This window comes from Tupaia chinensis, unplaced genomic scaffold (genome assembly GCF_000334495.1).
Source record: "Tupaia chinensis unplaced genomic scaffold, TupChi_1.0 Scaffold000127_2, whole genome shotgun sequence".
NCBI classification, from domain to species: domain Eukaryota; kingdom Metazoa; phylum Chordata; class Mammalia; order Scandentia; family Tupaiidae; genus Tupaia; species Tupaia belangeri.
In genome coordinates this window covers 375,308-396,565 of record NW_006159596.1, presented here as the reverse complement: position 1 = coordinate 396,565, position 21,258 = coordinate 375,308, and the positions used below count along the sequence as shown (strand labels likewise).

Genomic DNA, 21,258 nt, shown 5'->3' with positions numbered 1-21,258 from the left:
TGACCCACCCAGTCTCGTCTGTCTGGAAAGTCTCTATCATTATTGTTTTGGTTGTGGTTGTTTTAGATAGAAAGTCCTACTGCTAGGAAGGAGAACCACTTCAGACTAGTAAATATTCAGAGGGCAAGTGTTGAGTGATCACAACCCTTAATTTCTAGTTCATTTAGTTAACCACATCCTATCTATCATCTATCTATCTATCTATCTATCTATCTATCTATCTATCTATCTACCTACCTATCTATCTATCTATCTACCTATCTATCTATTTACTTTATGTATGTTTTTTGCCATAGGGCACACGTACTCACTGGAAGAGACAGTGAGAGGCTCCTGGGGGAATGGCCACACTGCAATCCCCTCTTCTCCATTCTCCTCCTGAGGGCCTAGACATGCACGCACACATGCCTAGCATGATTTTGAAGCTACTAGGTCCAGGACTCAAACCATGGTTGGCCATATGGGAGTCTAGCACAGCAGCCACCATGCCAGCAATTTTTTTTTTTCTTCTAATTTTCTAGACGGCCTGTGCACTTACTGGAGACATAGAGACAGAGAGAGAGAGAGAGAGGTAAGAGCACCCCCCATGGGTAATGACCATGCCACAACGTCTTCTCCGTTTCTACATCCCATCAGGGTTTGGGGCACACCGGCTCGCATGTCCGGTATATGTCTCAAGCCACCAGTTCTGGGTCTCAAACTTTGGGGTCAGCTATGTGAGATGCAACTGCCTTAGCCACCAGACCATGGAGCTGGCCCAGTTGGCCACATCCCAAGGGTAGAAAGAAAAGAAAAGATGCCAAGAAGGGGTTCTGTGGCCTAATAGAAGATTTCAGGACTCTCTCACCCACTCTCTTTCTCTCTAAAAACGATTTCAGGACTCTCACTCTCTCTCTACAAACACCTTTAGAATGACAGAAAATGTGTCACATGCACCTCCTTCTAAATGGCACAAAGCCACCCCGTCATTCAATAGCTCTTCTCTGTCCCTCTCTCTTCCAAGTGATTAAAAAGGACTCCTCCTGGGGACCAGCAGCTGGCATGGTGGTTAAGGTGCTGGACACTCCCACATAGCCGACCACGGTTCAAGTCCTGGACCTGGTGTCTTGCTTTCTCACTTTCCCTCTCTCTCTCTCTCTTTCTGTCTCTCTCCAGCCAAATTAAAATAAAATAAATAAATAAACAAATAAAAAGAAAGGACTCGTCCTGGTCTATGGAAACGAGCATCCTGCATGGGGCAGGGCTGACAGTTCTGTCATCGTCTCAGGCGGGGTCCTAAGTGCTTTCAGTGCGCTCCCTGTTACTTTCCACTGTCTCCAATATCTAAATTCCAGTGCTGAGGGTGCACCTTCAGAGTTTTATCTAGAAATAGGACAGGGCTGAAAGGAAGGGGAAATGGGACATTTTTTCCCATTAGTGTTTGTGCTCATCACAATTTCTTGATCTACGATGGATAAACAGAGTTAATCAAACGTAACTTTTTAAAATCTGAAACATGTGAGCTCTTTTCCATGAGAGAAGCATTTTGTCAGCACATGACTATTCTAACAAGAGGCTCCATTGATTATTCTGATATTTGTTCCTAAATCAAAACTAGAGGGATGGGACCAGCAGTTAGCGTAATGGCTATGTCACTGGACTCCCACATAGTCGACCACGTTTCAAGTCCCGAACCCGGTGGCTTAAAAAAAACCTCACACCGGGCGCATGTGTGTGTGTGCCCAAGATCCTGAGAGGACAATGGAGGAGAAGGGATTGCGGCATGGCCATCCCCCCCGGGGGGGGGGTGATTTCCTGCTTTCTATCTCTCTGTCTCTCTCTGTCTTTCTGGCGAGCGTATGCGCCCTATAGCAAAAAAAAAAAAAAAACTAGGGGGCTGGCTCTGTGGCCTGGTGGAGCCAGGCAGTCAGATCCCACATGGCCCACCCCATGGTTCAAATCCTGACAGATTGGAGAAGGCATTGCCACACAACCATGCCTATGGGGGAGGGAGGGCTTTTTCAAAAATAATAATTTATTTCATTGTATTTATTTGCTTATTTATTTATTTTAAAAATTTGACCAGAGAGAGAGAGAGAAAGCAAGCTGCCAGTTCCAGGACTTGAACTGCAGTTTGTGATGTGGGAGTCCAACACCGTAACCACTATGCCACCTTTCAGCCCTGATGGAGGAGGGAGTGCTTGTCCCCTCTCCCTCGCTGTCTGTCTGGTAGCACACACACCTTCTGGCAAAATTTAAAAGCAACAACAAAAAAACTCAGACGTTAAATTCATAGGCGTGTTGATGGCGAAATTTAATCTTATCCCAGCATCATTTCATCAAAGAAAGCTCTTAGCACTATGCTTTTTTTTTTTTTTTAAAGGAGAAAAAAGGGCATTTAATTTATTTCAGTGACGGAAATGTCATCAGTAGATGTTTAGAAAATAATGATCCACATGATTTCATATGACTCAAGTGTCATTGAATTATTTCACGTACAGTTGGGTTTTGAGGGAGAAAAAAGCAATTATGGCCCACTTCCCTCCTGGCTGTTAATTTCTTGGCCCTTGTGGAAAAAAAAAATTTTTGTATTAAAAAGAAAGGAACCATATCAACTGCAATTTATTTAAGCAGCCATGTTTTATTGTAATGTGTTCTATGTAACTATTTTTTTCCTTTTTTTTTTTTTTTTTTTGGCTAGAGGGTAGGTGTGCTTGCCAGAGAGGAAAAAGATTTTTTTTTTTTTTTTTTTATTTTGCTAGAAGGTAGGTGTGCTTGCCAGAGAGGAAGAAAGAGAGAAAGAGAGCACCCCCCCCATGGGCCATGGTCACACCACAATCCCCTCTCCTCCAGTTCCTCTTTTAGGATCTTGAGTTCACACACACACACACATGCACACACATCCAGTGTGTTTTGGAAGCCACTGGTCCAGGACTCAAATGGTACAGTCAGCCATGTAGGATCAAGCCACCTTTACCACCACGCCACTGGCTGGCCCTAAGTAACCCATTCTAGACAGAGTCTGATGTAGCAGTAAAATATTGTATTCGTTTGTTATTATTTTATCTTTATGTAATCAATAATGGAGCAAAGACTGATTTCACTCTTTCTACTTGTGGGACCAGCAGATGTCATAATAGTTATGTCACTGGACTCCTACTTAGTCGACTGCCGTTTGAGTCCCGGACCCAATGGCTTAAAACTTACGTCAGGCACTTGTGTGTGCATGCCCAAAATCCTGAGAGGAGAATAAAAGAGAAAGGATTGCAATATGGCCATCCCCACTCAGGGGTGATTTCTCACTTTCTGTCTCTCCATTCTCTCTGATAAGCGCACACACCTTATAGCAAAAATCTCTCTAAAAAAGAGAATGCTGGGACCAGCAGTTGGTGTAATAGCTATGTTGCTGGACTCCTATGTAGTCGACCATGGTTCAAATCCCAGACCCAGTGGCTTAAACTCACGCTGGGCCTGTGTGTGTGCGTGCCCAAGATCCCGAGAGGAGAATAGAAGAGAAGGGATTGTGGTGTGGCCATCCCCCCTGGGGGGGGGGGGGGTTTCTCGCTGTCTGTCTCTTTCTGTCTTTCTGGCAAGCACACATATCCTATAGCAAAAACCTCTCAAAAAAAAAAAAAAAAAAGAGTGCTTATTTGCCATCTCTTCCAATATTCTTACATAAGAACAGATAATACCCTTTCATCATGTGTGCAGAAATCATTTTAGGAGACTGAAGCACTCGCTGTGGTGTATGGTTTGTGTTTTCTTTTCTGTCTGGACGCCATCTGGAGCCATGTGTAAGTGTTTAACGTCTCCGCACTGCACAGGGCACTTCATGTTTTCACACCTCTTTCCTCTGTGACCCAAGTGGTTAGCCCAGGAAAAAGCCAGGAGAGTAACTATCGCCAGCATGTCTACCCCTGCAGCAAAATCAACTCTCCAGAATGACTGAGGGGACACCAGGGACGCAGTGCCTGGGTTCTGCGAGATATGTAGTTGGCAGCAAAGAGCCTAAACATCGGCTGTAAATACAAATGTTCGAATATGCCAGTTCGGGGTGACCAGCGGACGGTGGCCAGCTATATAGTTCAAGACCCAGACCTGTTGGCTTCCATAACATGCTAAGCACCTGTGCATATGTACTCAAGATCCTGGAAGGAGAAATGGAGAAGGGATTGCAGAGTGGCCATCCCCCATAGGGGTACTTTCTCACTTTCCCTTTCTCTTACTTGTCTCTCTCTTCTGTGACTTGTACACATTCTCTAGCAAAAAAAAAAAAAAAAGGAATATGCCATTCTGTCACCCAGAAAGAACCAGCAATTTAAGCATCAGTTTGATAAGCACTGCCATTGTTCAGAATCACCGCTTAAATGTTCATGTGGAGACACTGCTGGCTGCAGTTCAAATCCAAGCCCTCAGACACATGAGGGTAGGAGGTGTTTGTGGAGACACCAAAAACTTTGTAGAAAAAAACAGTTAAAGTACAAGTTTATTTTGATGCAAAAAATTTGAAATTGTGCATAGCTTTTTTAACTCATAGAGGACACATATTCTTGCCAAAGAATCAGAGAGAAAGGGGAAGAAAGCCCTCCAACTCCCATTGGGTGTGGTCACACCATAATCCTTTCTCCTCCTGTTGGAGTTTGGAGGCATGCATGCATATGCACCTAGCATGTTTTTCAAGCCACCAGGACTGGGATTCGAACTTCAGCACACCACATGGGATCAGCTCCCTTAACCACTAGACCACAGAGCCAGCCTGCATACTTTACTCACAGTACACACTTTCTGTGAACTTTTTAACCTTCCTATAAGACTATATTCCTAAACATTCAAAGCTGAACTGTTTTGTAAAGTAAAGCAGTAACTTTAAGCTTAAGCTTAGAAGGACTCTGAAGTGTGTGTGTGTGTGTGTGTGTGTGTGTGTGTGCAATGAGGTGTGTAAATATCAGGATACTCTTTAAGAGACATGGCTATGCTCCTCACAGTCTGAGTGTAACAAGTAACTGGAGGTTCTGACTGGCCAATAGTCCCCCACATCATACTGAAGAGTGATATATAAAATCACAATGCATACTTAGTGTTCTAGAGTTAGCTAATTCATCACAAAGACAGCGTATTTGGCAATAGGCCATAAGGCAGGGAGATACCAACTACATGTCAGCTATGAAGAGAATGAATGAGTGATCGGGGGCATTAATTCTACAATGACAAGTACCCCGTGGGGAAGTACTTGGGCAGATTATAATACGCACAGCAGGTGATCATACCGATAAGACCTTTCTGTCCCAGGTATAATGCAAGTGGGTTTAAAGTTCATGTTCTGGGAGCCAGCAGATGGCATGGCAGTTACATCACTGGACTCCTACATGGCCAACCATAGTTTGAGTCCCGGACCTGGTAGCTTGAAACATGTTGGGCACATGTGTATGTGTGCCCAAGATCGTAGGAGGAGAATGGAGGAGAAGGGATTATGGCGTGGCCATCCCCATGGGGGCGATTTCTCACTTTCCCTCTCACTGTCTCTGTTTCTCTATATCTCTCTCTCTCCAAAAAACCCCCAACACCCAAAAAAAAAAAAAAAAAAAAAAAAAAAAAAAACACTAAAAAAATAAGAATAGGGACCAGCTGGTAGAATGGTGGTTAAGGTACTGGACACGCCCACATGCATGGCCGACCATAGTTCAGCCCCCGGACCTGGTATCTTGCTGACTCATTTTTCCTCTCTCTTTCTGTTTCTCTCCTCTGGTCAAATTAAAATAAATGGATGACTAAATAAAATTAAACAATTCTTTTTTCTTTTTTTGAAAGGATTTTGCTATAGGGTGCATGTGCTTGCCAGAAAGACAGAGAGACAGAAAGTGAGAAATCACCCCCCCAGGGTGGATGGCCACATCGCAATCCCTTCTCCTCCATTCTTCTCTTGGGATCCTGGGCAGGCACCCATCATGAGTTTAAGCAGCCACTGGGTCTAGACTCGAACCACGGTTGACTACATGGGCGTCCAGCAACATAGCCATTGCGCCAACTGCTGGTCCCAAAATTAAATAATTCATTTTTTTAGAGGTTTTTGCTATAGGGCACATGCACTCGCCAGAGAGAGAGACAGAGAGACAGAAAGCGAGAAATCAGCCCCCCAGGGGAGATGGCCATGCCACAATCCCTTCTCCTCCCTTCTCCTCTCGGGATCTTGGGCACGCATGCACACACACCTGGCGTGAGCTTAAGCTACTGGATCCGGGACTCAAACTGCTGTCGGCTACATGGGAGCTCAGCGACATAGCCATTACACTAACTGTTGGTCCCAAAATTAAATAATTCTTTAAAAAAGAAAATAAAAAGAATAAAAAAAAATCAAGCTCATGTTCTGAAATGTGTCCAGGCCCCTCTGGTGGGCCTGTCAGTTCTCCGAGTGTAACAATCAAGCCGACGGTGCCTGATTGGCGAGCTGACAGACCTTTGCACATTCGTGGTCCCCTTGTGCCAGGGAAGGGAACCCTTCGGCCACACCAGGCCTTGCCTGGTGGCGTCTGAGTGCGGATGCAGGGGCTGGGGAGCTGGGGAAACGCTAAGGTGTGCCTTGTCCCTTCTCCCCAGGGCACCTGGACGACGACGGGCTGCCGCACGGGTTCTGCACAGTCACCTACTCCTCCACCGACAGGTTTGAGGGGAACTTCGTTCACGGAGAGAAGAACGGACGGGGGAAGTTCTTCTTCTTTGATGGCAGGTAGCACTCGTGCTTGTGCCGTGTTGTAGGGGGGTACCGAATTTTATTTCAAGGGATGATACAAACGAAAGAATGAACGGCATCTGCACTTCTGTACAAATGATACAAAAGGTAAAAACTAGTCCGGCGTGATGCACTGCTGCGGTGGCTCGGGAAATACACACATGCACGCACACGCACGCACGCACACAGTGGCTATGGGGAAATCAGCTCAGGCTTTAACTCTCCTCACTATGTCCCAGGGTGTGCTTGTCAGACAGACGCCCACCGAGCCGGATTCAAGGACCACCATCTACTCTAAGTTGATTACGGGGTCATCCAATTCTTTGGTGAAATTCGCTTGATGGTTCAAGTAATATGTCTCAATGAAGTCGCACAGGAGGGATTTTTTTTTTTTTTTTAAGATTTCCCCCCCTCCCCGGGGAACCAGCAGTTAGCGTAATGGCTATGTTGCTGGCCTCCCACGTAGTCGACCGTGGTTCACATCCCGGACCCGGTGGCTTAGAACTCACGCTGGGCATGTGTGCATGCGTGCCCAAGATCCCGAGAGGAGAATGGAGGAGAAGGGATTGCGGTGTGACCATCCCCCCTGGGGGGTGATTTCTCGCTTTCTGTCTCTTTGTCTCTCTCTCTCTGTCTGGCGAGCGCACGCGCCCTATAGCAAAAACCTCTCCAAAAAAAAAAAAAAAAGAAAGAAAGAAAACCGGATCCCACATGACCAATTATGCAATTCGAGTGTGGGACCCAACAGCTTAAGAAATATGTCAGGCAGGTGTGTGTGCACGCCCAAAATCCTGTAAGGAAGGAGAAATGGAGAAGGGATTGCAGGGTGACCATTCCCCATGGGGGATGCTTTTTCCTCTGTCTCTCTGTCGCTCTGGCAAGAGCACAAACCCTCAAGCATGCACATGCACACACACACACACACACATTTTTTTCTGTATTCATGATAGGGCGCATGCCCTTGAGAGTGAGAACGAGCGTGCAGGCTCCATGAGGCCCGAGCACGCCTCGCTCCCCTTCCTGTAGCCCTCCAGTCACTGGATCCTGGGCACTCAGGCACCTGCTCAGCATGTTTCGGGCAGACTGGGCCAGGGATTCGAACCACAGCTGCATGTGGGATCCTAGGTCTCTTGAGCAGCACATTACCATTGAGCCACAGATCCAACCCCATGGGGTCATTTTTGTTGGCGGCCATCTTGCGTCATCTCGAAAGCCTCAACGGATGTTTTCCCAGTGAGGCGCACACAGCTCTCCCAGCTGTCATGGTCTGGTGGCTCCGTGTCCTGAAGCAAGCATCAGCCACCTCGCTGGTGCGTCAGCTTCGCTGGCTTCTCGGCAGGTGCCCCCGTCTCACGAGACTGATGAAGGAAATATCTGGAGAGTTCTGGAAATCCACATCGTCGCAGCAGTAAGACACAGGCAGGTAGAAATAGGAAGGGAGAGCTCTAGGCTCGGGCCTGACAGCTCGTCTTTGGGAAGACTCGTCTGAGTGACGCCTCACTGCGGAGGTGACTGGTGTGTGCCACCGTCTACAGCAGGGCTCTTCCCACTTGGCTTTCACTGCCTGTGTGAGGGCTGCGGGGCAGAGGCTCCATCCTCTCGTCACGAGTGAAATGACCGTCAGACTTCTCTCTTTCCAGGAGAGATGGGGGTCCGCGCATGCCGTGCTAGCTAAAGTGTGGTGACTAGTTCCCACATGGCCAATTGTGAGGTTCAAGTCCTGGACCTGACACTTGAAAAACACACCAGGTGCATGCGTGTGCCCAAAGTCCTGAGAGGAGAGGAGAATATGGCATGACCGTCTCCCCTGAGGGTTGATTTCTCATGTCCCCTCAGTTTCTCACTCTCACTCTCTCTCTCCAGTGAGTACGTGTGCCCTACAGAAAGGCAAAAAAAAAAAAAAAAAAACCTCACTAAGAAAAATAAAAGTCAGCGGGCAGCAGGTGGAATGGTGATTAAGGCACTGGACTCCCACATAGCCAACCAATGGTTCGAGTCCCAGACTCAGTGGCTTGAAAATCATGCCAGGTGCATGTACATACACCTCCAAAATCCCAAGAGGAAATGGCAAAGGGATTGCAGCATGGCCATCCCCCCTCGGGTGTGATTTCTCACTTTCCCTCTCTCTGCTGTCTCTGGAAAGCACAAACTAAAAAAAAGAAAAAGTCAAATTTTCATTTTCATATAAAGAAGAAGTGAGGGTGCATTGGCCCAGCTTTCCAGCAATGACTTTCAAACAGAGCCCGCTTCTGGCTGGCCCTGTGGCCTAGTGGTTAAGGGAATCAGAACCCACATGGCTGACCACAAGGTTTCAGTCCTGGAACGAGAGGCTTGCAAGTACACCAGGCATGTGTGCGCGCATGTGTGCATGCCCCAAATCTCAGCAGGAGGGAGAAGTGAGGAAGGGACTGCACTGCGACCACGCCCCACTGGGGTGCTTTTCCCTTCTCCCTCTCCCTCTCCTCTCTTTGTCTATTTCTCTTTGGTAAGCATGCACACCCTGTGGAAAAAAAATTTTTAAGTGAAAATAAAATAAAAATAAACCATGTCAGCCCCAAAAGCAAGGAGAGATCATGAGAATTTCTCAAGCACTTAGAGAAACCCAGAGCCATGGAATTCGGGGCTACTTTGGGCCCAGTTGATGGAATAGCAGAGAATCAGGCCTAGCTAACACGGGTCACGGGGCTCTGTGGGACGTAGCTCCAATTACTGCAGTCCTGACGCTGGTAATACCTGGGACTTCCTGTGGGAAAGGGAATATCTAAGCTGACAGCTGAAGGTGACCGCAGGGACTGGCATGTGACCCAGAATCCCTTTTCTGTAGCTAAAACGTTTTGTTTTGTTTTCGTTTTTAGTTTTTGCTACAGGGTGTGTGCACTCGCCAGAGAGAGAGAGGTTACCTGCCAAGGGGATAGCCACCCCATAATCCCCGCTTCCACTCTCCCATCAGGACTTTGGGCACATGTACACTCATGCCCAGCATGATACGCCTCCAGGTCCGGGAGTCAAACTACGGGGTTGGCCACGTGGGATCCAGTGCCTTAACCTCCATGCTGCCTGGTGACCTGAGTGGGTTGTTTTCAAAGATGGTAACAGATTCGCAGGCCCTCAAGGCCTGTATCTGATGTTAGGAGGGGTAAGAAAGGAAAAATGAGAAACCTATCCTAGAACTTTTCTGAATTGTCATTTTGATTCATCCTAGCCTTCTTTTTCATTGCCGGCAACCATCACCTCCTTTGTTTTAAAGCTGAGTTCTGCTTATGAACTGTACATTTTTAATCGCCTGATATTGCACTTCCGTTCTCTTGCCTTGCTATGAATACCTGGCAGATTCCAGGGCCCCGTCAAGGCCACGTTCCAGACGCTGCAATCAGCTCTTTCTCCTCTGGCCACCCCTTTACCCTGTCCAGAGGGAAACATTCCTGCCCCATTTCCAGGACGGTTGTATTTATAGCTTTTTTTCTGGAAAGTGTGCTTTTTTTTTTTCCTTCAGGTTGCTATTATTCTTTTATTCATTCAATAAATATGTATTTATGTAAATGCCTTATTTCCCTGCAGTACTCAAGGACAGAGGTTTTGCTCTGAGGGCAGAATCCATGTCTGTTACATCTTTTATGCTTCAATAGCGCTTTCTGTTCATTTGATACCAAAAAAGAAGAAGAAAAAAAGGCCCTGCTTAGTGGGGAAACTGAAAGAGAAGGAAGAATTCACCCCGAAGATTCCCTTCCCCCCCCTCCCTCCCCCAGACACAGGGTCAGGCTTTAAATCTAGTAGTTTGAGAGTAACTGATGGACTTTTTGGAACACAGTCCTGCAGATTTGGTTGAATTCAGCTTACCTGCTTGTGTCAGAGATGCACAGAGTATTAGTGGGCCAGACGCAGCTAGCAAAGCTGTGGTCCGAGGATGAGCTACGCATCAGCCCCCAAACGCCGGCCCCTTCTATCCTGAGGGTAGCCAAGTGGGGCCTGAGGCCCGCTGAGCATCTCCCGTGCTCTGGCTAGTCACTGCCAGCCCCAGTCAGCCTCATTCACTTAGCCCAGTCTGCCCCACAGGTACAATAATTTGCATGTGTGTCACGACATGAAAAGCTGAAGCACAAGGTCAGGTGGAAGCACGAGCCTAATAACTATCTACAGACCAGGGGCCAGCAGGTAGCATGGTGGTTAAGGGGCTGGACTCCCACATGGCCAACCCTGGTTTGAGTCCTAAACCTAGCAGCTTGCTTTCTCACTTTCCCTTTCTCTCTCTCTGATCAAATTAAAAAATAATAATTTTTTTAAAAAAAACTATTTATAGACCAGAAATATATTCACTGCCTTTTTGTCTTCTTGAGATACCAGTTTATTAATTGTTATGCCTTCCACTCAAACACCTGCAGAGACCTTGGTTAAGTAGGAGACTAAACGAATGATAGTTACTTGTGAAGACTGAGGTCCTCCAGGGATTATCTGGGCTGGTCTTCAGCTAGGTGGGGGCGATACCTCCAGGGAAGATCAGTATCTGTTTCTATTACGGGTGGTGACATGGATCTCATGTCGTCTTTCTCAGGCTCAAGTTTGATCATTGTTATGACATATCTGATAAAAAGTAAAAAGGCTTGCTGTAGAAATTAGTGAGACAGTCTTATGCCTGAAAAAAAAAAAGGCTATGGAATTCATTAGGCTGCTAGGGAAATCATAACATATTTTTCTATGCAAAAATGTGGCATGACTTCCCCGACAACCCAATGTTGGGCCTCCCCATGGGGGATATGGATTTGGTTGTGGGAAATCAGTTGTTTCTCCATGAAGTAGCACCTTTATTTATGCCCTCCTATTAATTTTTTTCCCTATTACCATACCTAATTTTATTTTTTTTTTTTTAAGATTTTTTGCCATAGGGCACATGTGCTCTCCACAGCAATAGAGAGAGGGAAAGTGAGAAATTCTCCCCTCTGGGGGGATGGCCGTGTCGCAGTCTCTTCTCCTCCATTCTCCTACTGGGATTTTGGGCACGTATACACATGCACCTGGCATGATTTTTAAACCACCAGATCCAGGACTCAAACCACATTTGGCAATGTGGCAGTCTAGCACCTTAACCACTATGCTACCTGCGGGGCCCGCCATCTCGTTTGTGAGAACCCTATGCTACCTGCGGGGCCCGCCATCTCGTTTGGGTAAAATTAAGTGAGAACCCTGTGCCTTTACTGTCTGTCAAGGTGACTTGGAGCTGAAGAAAATTCCCCGAAGAGGCTGAAATCAAGGTTTTGAAATAGCAAGGAAGAAAATACGAACTATCTGTTAAAGAACGTTGTTCAGGACCAGTCCCAGGGCCTCATGGTTAAGGGAGCTGGATCTCATGTGGTTGACTGTGGTTCAAATCCTGGCCGTGGTAGCTTGAAAAACACTCCAGGCACGCGTGCAGGTACCCCAAATCCTGACAGGATGAGAAATGGAGGGGAAAGGTTGAAGCATGAGCACCTCCCATTGTGAAGTGTTTTCACCTCTCCCTTGCTCTGTCTCTGGGGGAATGCGCATGCCCTCTGGCAGTTAAAAAAAGGTAAAGAGAAAGTGTTCAAACCTGTAGTACTGGTTTGTGTCCCCATCAGAGGGTTTGTCTGCAATTGCACAAACTCGTTTGCAAAGAGAAAAGGAAAATCACACAGTGTAATACCAAAAGGTTTTGGCCCAGTGTGTCCTAGTCTCTTATAAAACTTAAACTCCGGTGTGTGATTCATGAGACAGGTTCAAACAAATACACAATTGCATCAAGAAAAGTCTAGAATCAATTTTTCATTTGACGGAATATTGCAAACTTGAATGAAAATTCTAACAAGCCAGACGACCAGGAGAAATGGCAACATTAAGGTTTCTTTCTTTTTTTTTTTTTTTTTTAAAGAAAGGAGTGAGAAATCACCCCTCTGCAGGGGTTGGCCACACCATAATCCCTTCTCCTCCATTCTCCTCTTGGGATTTTGGGCACACATGCACACACGCCTTCCGTGAGGCCCAGGACTTGAACTGCAGTTGGCCATGTAGGAGCCCAACGCCTTAACCACTAAGCCACCTGCTGGCTCCAGCCCTGTTAAGTACTTTTAACCAAGTCCCTAAATAGGAGCAGAATATCTTAAGTTTCAAATATAGTAACTGCTTAGTGGAATAAAACTCAATAAATATAGAAATGTAAGAAGTGAAAGGAGTTCCCCTCCTTTTTTTACCCCTACCCCATGTCCTAGAGGTAACCCCTGTTGGCAGAGAACTTGAGCATCTTAATTAAACATATTCAAGGTAAAATACAGAAAACAGCCATTTTCAAATCGGCTTAAATGACCAAAATGTACATTTATTTTAACATGTTCCCTACTGTCGCAGAATCAGAATATTTTCTCGTTTTGAGATCATAATTAAGACATGGGACCAACAGATGGTGTAATAGTTACATCGGTTGACTCCCACGTAGTCAACCTCAGTTCGAATCCTGGACCCACCAGGCACATGTGTGTGCATGTCCAAGATCCTGATGAGAGGAAAGTGGAGGAGAAGGGATTACAGTGTGACTGTCCCCCTTGGTAGGGGGGTGATTTCTTGCTTTCTGTCTCTCTGGAGAGCATATATGCCCTGTAGCAAAAATCTCTCTCATTAAAAAAAAAAAAAAAAGAAACTCTCATTCATGACAATGTGTAAAACAAAAAGAGCTAAGTTGCTAGAAGTCAGAACCTAAAGTGAAACCACTGATGGTTTACCAGAAGGCTTATCCCACAAATGAGAAGATTAACCTTGTTTTCTACTATTTTCCACTTTTACCCCTTTTAAAAGGAAAGAAGAAAATTGTCCTAAGGTTAAGTAGTCAGGACTTCTCAATGTGGACTGATCTTGAGATAAAGGAATTTATGCAGAACACAAAAGGGAACTTGGAATTTTTTAAATTCCATGTTACTATACGGCCCATGTAGTCACCAGGGAGAAAAAGAAAGAGAGAGGGGAAAAGTGAAAAATCAGCCCCACCAGCGCTCTCCAACATGCCATAGTCCCTTCTCCTCCTGGGATTTTGGACACGCACATGCACACACCCAGTATATTTTTCAAGTCGCCAGGTTTGGGACTCGAACCAATGCAGTCAGCCATGTGGGATCCAGCTGCCTCAAGCGCCACATCACCAGCTAGCACCAGGAATCTTGGTATCTCGAGGCTCTGCTGGTATGAACTAGAGTCTGTCTGGCACTAGTAGACTGGATGGAGTACTGTGGATATTGTGAAGATATTTAGTGTTCAAAACACTTTGATATACATGTCCCTGATTTTTATACTTCTCCTCAGTTCTAGATATTTCTTTTAATGTATTTTTTTTCATTGTTCTCGTTTCCACCGAGATCTATGGACCTGAAGCCAATTCCTCTCACGACCCTAGAATGGTAGCAAAAAAGAGGTGTTTTAATGCAGATTGGTTTCTCGGGGGCTGTGGATTATTAAAAAGTGATGTGAGTTTTAGCCTGATTGCAGGATAAAGATGAGATCATTCATTTGGTTGGTTTTTGTTGTTTAGTTTTTTGACATTGTTGATGCGTTTCCTTGACATGCCAATTAGATTTCAAAGTATTTACTGCTCTGTGACTCACTCTCCTGTGCCCGAGTCATTTCCTGATGTTGATTGGCTACAATTGATGTGTCCAGCCATGAGGGCTCCCTGTAGTTTATCGGTGGCCAATAACCTTCATGAAGTCCTGTCTGAAGAGCCCTGAGAATCCAGACTAACGTTTTCCACGTGGGAAAATGTCCACGCAGGATTTCTTGCATTTGGTTTTTAGAAAGTGCTTGGGGGGCTGGCAGGTGGTGTAGTGGTTAAGGGCACTGGACTCCCACATGGTCAATCATGGTTCGAGTCCTGTATCTGGCAGCTTGCTTTCTCACTTTCCCTCTCTCTCTCTCTCTGGTCAAATTTAAAAATAAATGAATAATAATAAATAAGTACATAAATAAGTTAAAAAAAATAATTATTTTTTTAAAAAAGAAAAGAAAACAAAGAAGAAAGTACTTGGTCAGGCCCAGCCTGGTGGTACAGTTGTTAGTAAACTGAATCGCAGTGCTGTGGGACTGAATCCCTGGGGAGACCTGAAACGCTGTATGCGTGATGGCGCCCACAATCCTGATGAGCTGGTGAGTGTGGAAAAAGGATCGGGTTGTGATAAAACTCTAGTTAGTGTGCTTCTCTCTCACTCATGTGCTTGCACACACACTTTCTATCGTAAAGAAAACAAAGGACCAAAAAAAGTGCTTGGTCACATTTCAGAGAAATGGGAGTTGGAATGGACTTCTGAAGTCATGTCTTCCAACCTCCTACACAAGGCAAAAGTTCCTCTCTGTTCCTGACAGTCATCCAGCTTTTGTTGGAACCAGATCTACAAATATATTCATCTGTATTTTTAAAAATATTTTTTAAAGAATTATTTCTTTATTTTGATGTATGTATTTATTTATTTAAATTTGACCAGAAAGAGACGAAGAGAAAGAGCAGGAACGCAAGAAAGGAAGCCATCAGGTCCAGGACTTGAACCATGGTGGGCCATGTGGGAGTGTCTAGTGCCTTAACCCCCATGCCACCATGGTCCCCTATATTCATCTATATTCTAACAAACAGTTCTGATGAAGGCAAAAATAATCATAGCATGCAGAAGAAAGGAAGTGGAAACGAAATAGGTACCTGAATAGCTACCATTTGTTCAATACTGGCCATATCGCCCTCCTAGCACTCTGTGAAGTAGGTTTTATAATATCAGATGAAGCTCCTAAGGCACACAGTGGCTAATGAACTTGCCCGAGGTCACCTACTTATTATAATAAGGACTGGAGCCGACATTCAAGCCACGGTGAGTTCGGTTCTAGAGCCGATCTTCTCAGTGCTTCGCAACCCTCTTCTCACCAGAAGCAAGCAGCAGCCTGGTCCTGACTGCCTTCTTCCATCTTTTCACTTTACTTTTGTTCATTAACTGTAATTGTGAAAGATCATAAGAAGCCCTGGGTGAATTCAGTTCTTTCTTTAGGAGTAACTTGATAGGAGGTTGGTAGGTTGGCAGAAAGCTCTCCTGAGAAATTAGTGTACAAGAGTCTTATTCCAGCCACGGAACCTCTGTTTTCTCATTCATAAAGTGGAGATAATTTCACCTAGACCCACAGTTATTGTGAAGGAATGAGAAAGCCTCTATAGAGTGTAGGGCACCTAGTAGGTGCTCAGGGGAAAGGATAGATTATTGTTGTTATTATTATCTTTTATTATTATTGTTGTCAGTTGATAACAATAGGCAAGTCTTAGTTTGGGCTACTGTACCACATTCTATAGACTGGGTAGCTTAAGCACCACACATTATTTTCCCACCGTTCTGGAGTCCAGGAAGTCCAAGACGAAAATGCTAGCAGATCTGGTACTGAGGATCTGCTTCCTGGTTTGCACAACAATATTGTATCCTCACATGCAGAAAATAGAGAAAAGCAAGGTCTCTGGCAACTTCTTTTTTCTTTGGAGAGGTTTTTGCTATAGGGCGTGTGCGCTCACCAGACAGACAGAGACAGAGAGACAAAAAGCGAGAAATCACCCCCCAGGGGGGATGGTCACTCCGCAATCCCTTCTCCATTCTCCTCTCGGGATCTTGGGCACGCACGCACACGTGCCTGGTGTGAGTTTAAGCCACTGGGTCCGGGACGCGAACCACAGTCGACTACGTGGGAGTCCAGCAACATAGCCATTACGCTAACTGCTGGTTCCCTCTGGCAACTTCTTAATAAGGGCACTAATCCTATTTAAGAGAGCTCTATCTACCCTCATGACTTAATCAGGTCCCACCTCCTAATACCATCACATTGAGAATTAGGATTTCTTTTTTTGTGAGGTTTTTGCTATAGGACATGTGTGCTTGCCAGAAAGACAGAGAGAAATAGAGAGACAGAAAGCGAGAAATCACTCCCCAGGAGGGATGGCCATGTCGCAGTCCCTTCTCCATTCTCCTCACGGGATCTTGGACATGTCCACACACCCTGGGCATGAGTTTAAGCCACCAGGCCCAGGACTTGAACCACGATCGACTACATGGAAGTCCAGCGACATAGCCATTACACCAACTGCTGGTTCCAAGAATTAGGATTTCAAAATGTGAATTTTGGAGCAGGGTACAAGTATTCAGTCCAGAGCAGAAAGTTTTCTTAGGATTTGTTTTTAGAGGGCAAGACTAAATTTCACTAATTACTATTCAGATATTTTGAACCTTTATAATAATGAGATCCTGTAGACTTGTAGTTCTTCCATTAAAGGGTTAAAAAAAATACAAAACTGAAGCGAATACAGTAGATTGCACAGAAGGATTATAATACTTCATCCAACTTGCTTCTTGTACCTTGGAAGACGTTGATGTTCTGGTTGGAAATAGCTCTAGCAGATGGGTGGGGTCTTGTTCTTCCTTATATAGTTTGCATAATTTTAAGTGATAATACATATTGTCATGTAAAATAATTTCTAAAACAATGTTTCAATATGGAGTCACAATTTCATTTAGTTAAAGATGGAAAGTCAACATTGAATAATCATTTATTTCTAAATTTCCTTCTTGGTTCTTCTATTATTATATCTGACCAAAGGAAGGGAACACAATCAGCGGAGGAAACGGAATATAGTTCCATAAGGTGGAAATCCCAACACCTTCTAGATCTCAAAATCATGAGGAAAAGACAAAAATGCTAAGTCCCTCAAAATACTTTTGTATAAAAGATACTAAAAAACTGGGACCAAACCTTGATTTCGTTGTAAGTTAAATTTTCTCATTTAATTTTTTTTACTAGAAATTTAACTCTAAGTATAACAGTATAGATAAAACAGCTTTAAAAAATGGCCTGTGTATATACAAAGAAAGAAATTTAATTAAAATTGATGTCTTAATTTCCTCTACATTTTCTAGTTGTTTGATTCAGATTCTGGTGCCAGAAAAAAATCAAACAACTGAAAGGCCATTATTTTAATTTCTTAACATGTTAAAGAATCTGCCAAGATGTTAAAAAGGAATGTAAGAAAATACAGAAAGAACACTGTACATGGTATGATCTCATTGTTGTTAAAACAAAAACAGAAGGTGGGGAAACAAATGACGTGTAAACTGTAAAAAGGCTTGACTTCTATTATACATGCCAAGTTGAGCAAGGAAACTGGAAATTTCTACTTTCTACTTCTTCGTAATGCTCCATTAATTTTTTAAATTTTACAATGAACCCATATTACTTTTTTAAAAAAGAATTATTTAACTTTACTTATTTACTTGTTTTTAATTTGACCAGAGAGGGACAGAGAGAGAGAAAGAAACAGGGAGAAAGCAAGCCACCAGGTCCAGGACTCAAACCGTGGCCTTATGTCTGCCTTACTAGGGAAGTTTTTCATGGTATACTTACTTTAATTCCCCAAAGAACCTGGGAAGATGCAGATTATAAATATTCTGGTAATACCCATTATAGAAATCCAGGAAAGCAGTCAAAATTGAAAACATCCATCAGAAGGTAGCTAGCAAGCTCCAATAGGCTGGACGTCAAAAAGGTCAGAGAAAGAGTTATACACCCTGGGAGGTAAAAGGTTGGTAAGAGCACGGCACACCTCTGTGTCCTGGCTTTGCCAGTGAGGTGCAATCTACTCAGGCACCAAGCAAGCTTTGAAAAAAGTTTCAAAAATACACACTTTAAACACCTATTATGTGTTTGTCAAGCAGTTACATACATTTTTTCATTTAATCCTCACAAAAGCCCTATGGAGCAGGTATATTATTATCATCATTTACAAAGAAGATAACCAAAGCTTCAAGAAACTAGCTCATCTAAGCCCTTATATCAGCAGGGAACTGAGCTGGAATTTGAACCTGGTAATTCTAAACTTAAAACTGATTCTGTGAATTACTCTACAACATAACTTTGCATTTTATATTGTATTATTTTATATATTCAATATTTTAAAGATTAAATAAATATATAGTTAAAACTGCTTTAACCACATATTATGTATCTTTCTATTCCCACCATCCAGCAGTGTCATTCAATAAATACTGTTTATTGGTTGTGTCCATAATTAAATTAATGTTATGTCTTACAACAGATGCACAACAATCAATTATATCATCACTTTGGGTGTAAGTGTCCCATTATGATTACTAAAAACAGACTGAGGAGAAACGTACCACTCTCTAGTTACATAGAATCCTTCTAAGGTATATGACAAGAAGTCATTTTAATATCTGAGGGTGAGTCAAATATTGTAAAAACTTTCAAAGAATAGTCCTTTTCCAGATTAACATAGCTATTTTTTTTAACATGATATGTGACTAAATGAGCAATCTGTGGAAGGACTTCTTCTGCATATTGAAGTAAAATAGTTGTCTCTAGAAAAAGCTCTGATGCAATTATTTGAGTTACAAGCTGAACTACTGGGTTGTTGGAAAAGTCATGACGCATTTTTGCAACAGATGGCACTAGTTCATTTTTGGACATACTTGAGTCATTTGCATCTATGTTATTGCTATGTCATTTGACAGCTGACATTTAAAAAAATGAAGTGACTCAGTTGAGTTTTGGAGATTTTACAAGTTGTAGATGGAAGACTGAACTGTACATTTTCGCCGTATTTTGCTGTGTTACATCCATAAAGGGAAGAATGCACATCAAGCTTGTAAAAAGTTGTGTAAAGTTTATGACGACAACGCTCTACAAAAATGTCAGTGCCAACAATGGTTCACAAAATTCCATGCTGGTGATTTTTATCTCAATGATGCTTCTTAGTCAGGGAAGCCCACTAAGGTTGATAAGGACAAAATAAAGGCATTGATCAAGTCGAATACATGTTATATGACAAGCGAGGTTTCAAAAACATTGAACATCCATCACTCAAGCATTCATGACCACCTGAAGAAGCTGGGATACATAAGCAAGCTGAGTATTTGAGTTTCTCGTGAACTCAAAGAAGCTTATTTGTCGGCGGATATAAACATCTGCAATATGCTCATTAAACATGAGGAAAATGGTCCGTTTGTGAAGCAACAGATAATCAGTGATGAGAAGTGGATTGTTTATATCAATGTAGTGTGCAAACAGTCTTGATCTCAATGTGATGATTTGTCAAATGACATCAAAAGTAGACATTCATCAGAGGAAGGTTATGCTCTCAGTGTGGTGGGACTTTATAGGCGTCGTGTTTTTCAAGTTTCTACCAGGGAACTAATCAACTTGAATGTGTACTATTGGCAACAAGAAAATTTGAATGAATCCATAATTCAGAAACATCCAGAGTTCGTTAACTCTGTAAAAAAGTTGTGTTCCAACATGACACGGCACACAAGTTTGATCACCCATCAAAAATTACTGGAGTTTGGATGTGTTGTCACACTCACCATACTCACCTGACCTTGCGCCATCAGACTTGTTTTGCTCTCTTCAAAATTCCTTGCATGGTATCACATTTAATTCAGATAAGTCTGTAAATCAGCACCTTGTTCAGTTTTACACTGATAAAGACAGGTCCTTCTACAAATGAGGAATTATGAAGCTCACTGAAAGATGGCAAAAAGTTATCGAACAAAATGGGCAATATATCACTGATTGATCTTTGTTCTTTATATATTGAGTCATCAGAAAAGTCATGACACTTTTTTTGCAGAAAAATACACATCATGACTTTTCCAACAACTCAATAAATAAATGACCTTTGAGAAACATAGAGAAAATATGTTATGACTTTTCCAGTAACTCAATAGCTTTTATTTTAATGGAGCATCAGCTTACATGACAAACTATTGCTATTCAGACTTAGGTTTTGGCAATTATTCTTTCTTTCCACAATTTTATTTTACAATTTCTTACTTATACTTAGTAATGTACTTCTTTACGGTGTACAATATGGTTTTTCAAAGCATGCATGCAATGTGTGATAATCAAATCAAGGATATTACTATACATATCATATTCACAAAGAATCTCAGATTCTTGTATCTATTAAATGTTTTTTCTGTCCTGGGCAGAGCACGGGAAAAAAACATAACTATTTTCATTAATGTTTTTGAGATTTCTAGAAAATTTTGGATCCAAGAGAAAGCAACAATTCCAAAAATAGAAAAGTAGAATCAAGCTAAATATTGGGTTATCAGAAAGCCATTAAGCATTTTTGCATAGAATAACACAAAAAACATATCATGAGTTTTCTGACAATGTAATAGCTTAGACATGACAAAAGAAATAATAAACACCTACAAGTGGAAGAAATATGTGTAAACTATACTTCAGATAAGGGATTAATAACCAGAATATACAGGAAACTTGAGAAACCCATTCACAAAAATAATAATGATAATAATAATCTGATTTAAAACTGGACAGGTGAGCTGAACAGATAACTCTCAATAGAAGACATAAAAGTAGCCAAAAAGCATATGATGATCTCTTCAATATCTTTTATCAAAAGAGATATGCAAATCGGGGGAACCAGCAGTTAGCGTAATGGCTATGTCGCTGGACTCCCACATAGTCGACCGCGGTTCGTGTCCCGGACCCGGGGGCTTAAA

At 43.1% G+C, this 21,258-nt stretch overlaps 1 protein-coding gene across 1 annotated transcript in view; it reads left to right on the top strand.

Annotated features, from left to right (window-relative positions):
• Positions 1-21,258, top strand: part of SETD7 (SET domain containing 7, histone lysine methyltransferase) — a 72,460-nt gene that overhangs the window by 11,239 nt on the left and 39,963 nt on the right. Inside the window, exon 2 of the mRNA XM_006144628.3 lies at positions 6,574-6,703. Within this exon, the coding sequence (XP_006144690.1) occupies positions 6,574-6,703 (130 nt within the window). The remainder of the gene's footprint in view (positions 1-6,573; positions 6,704-21,258) is intronic.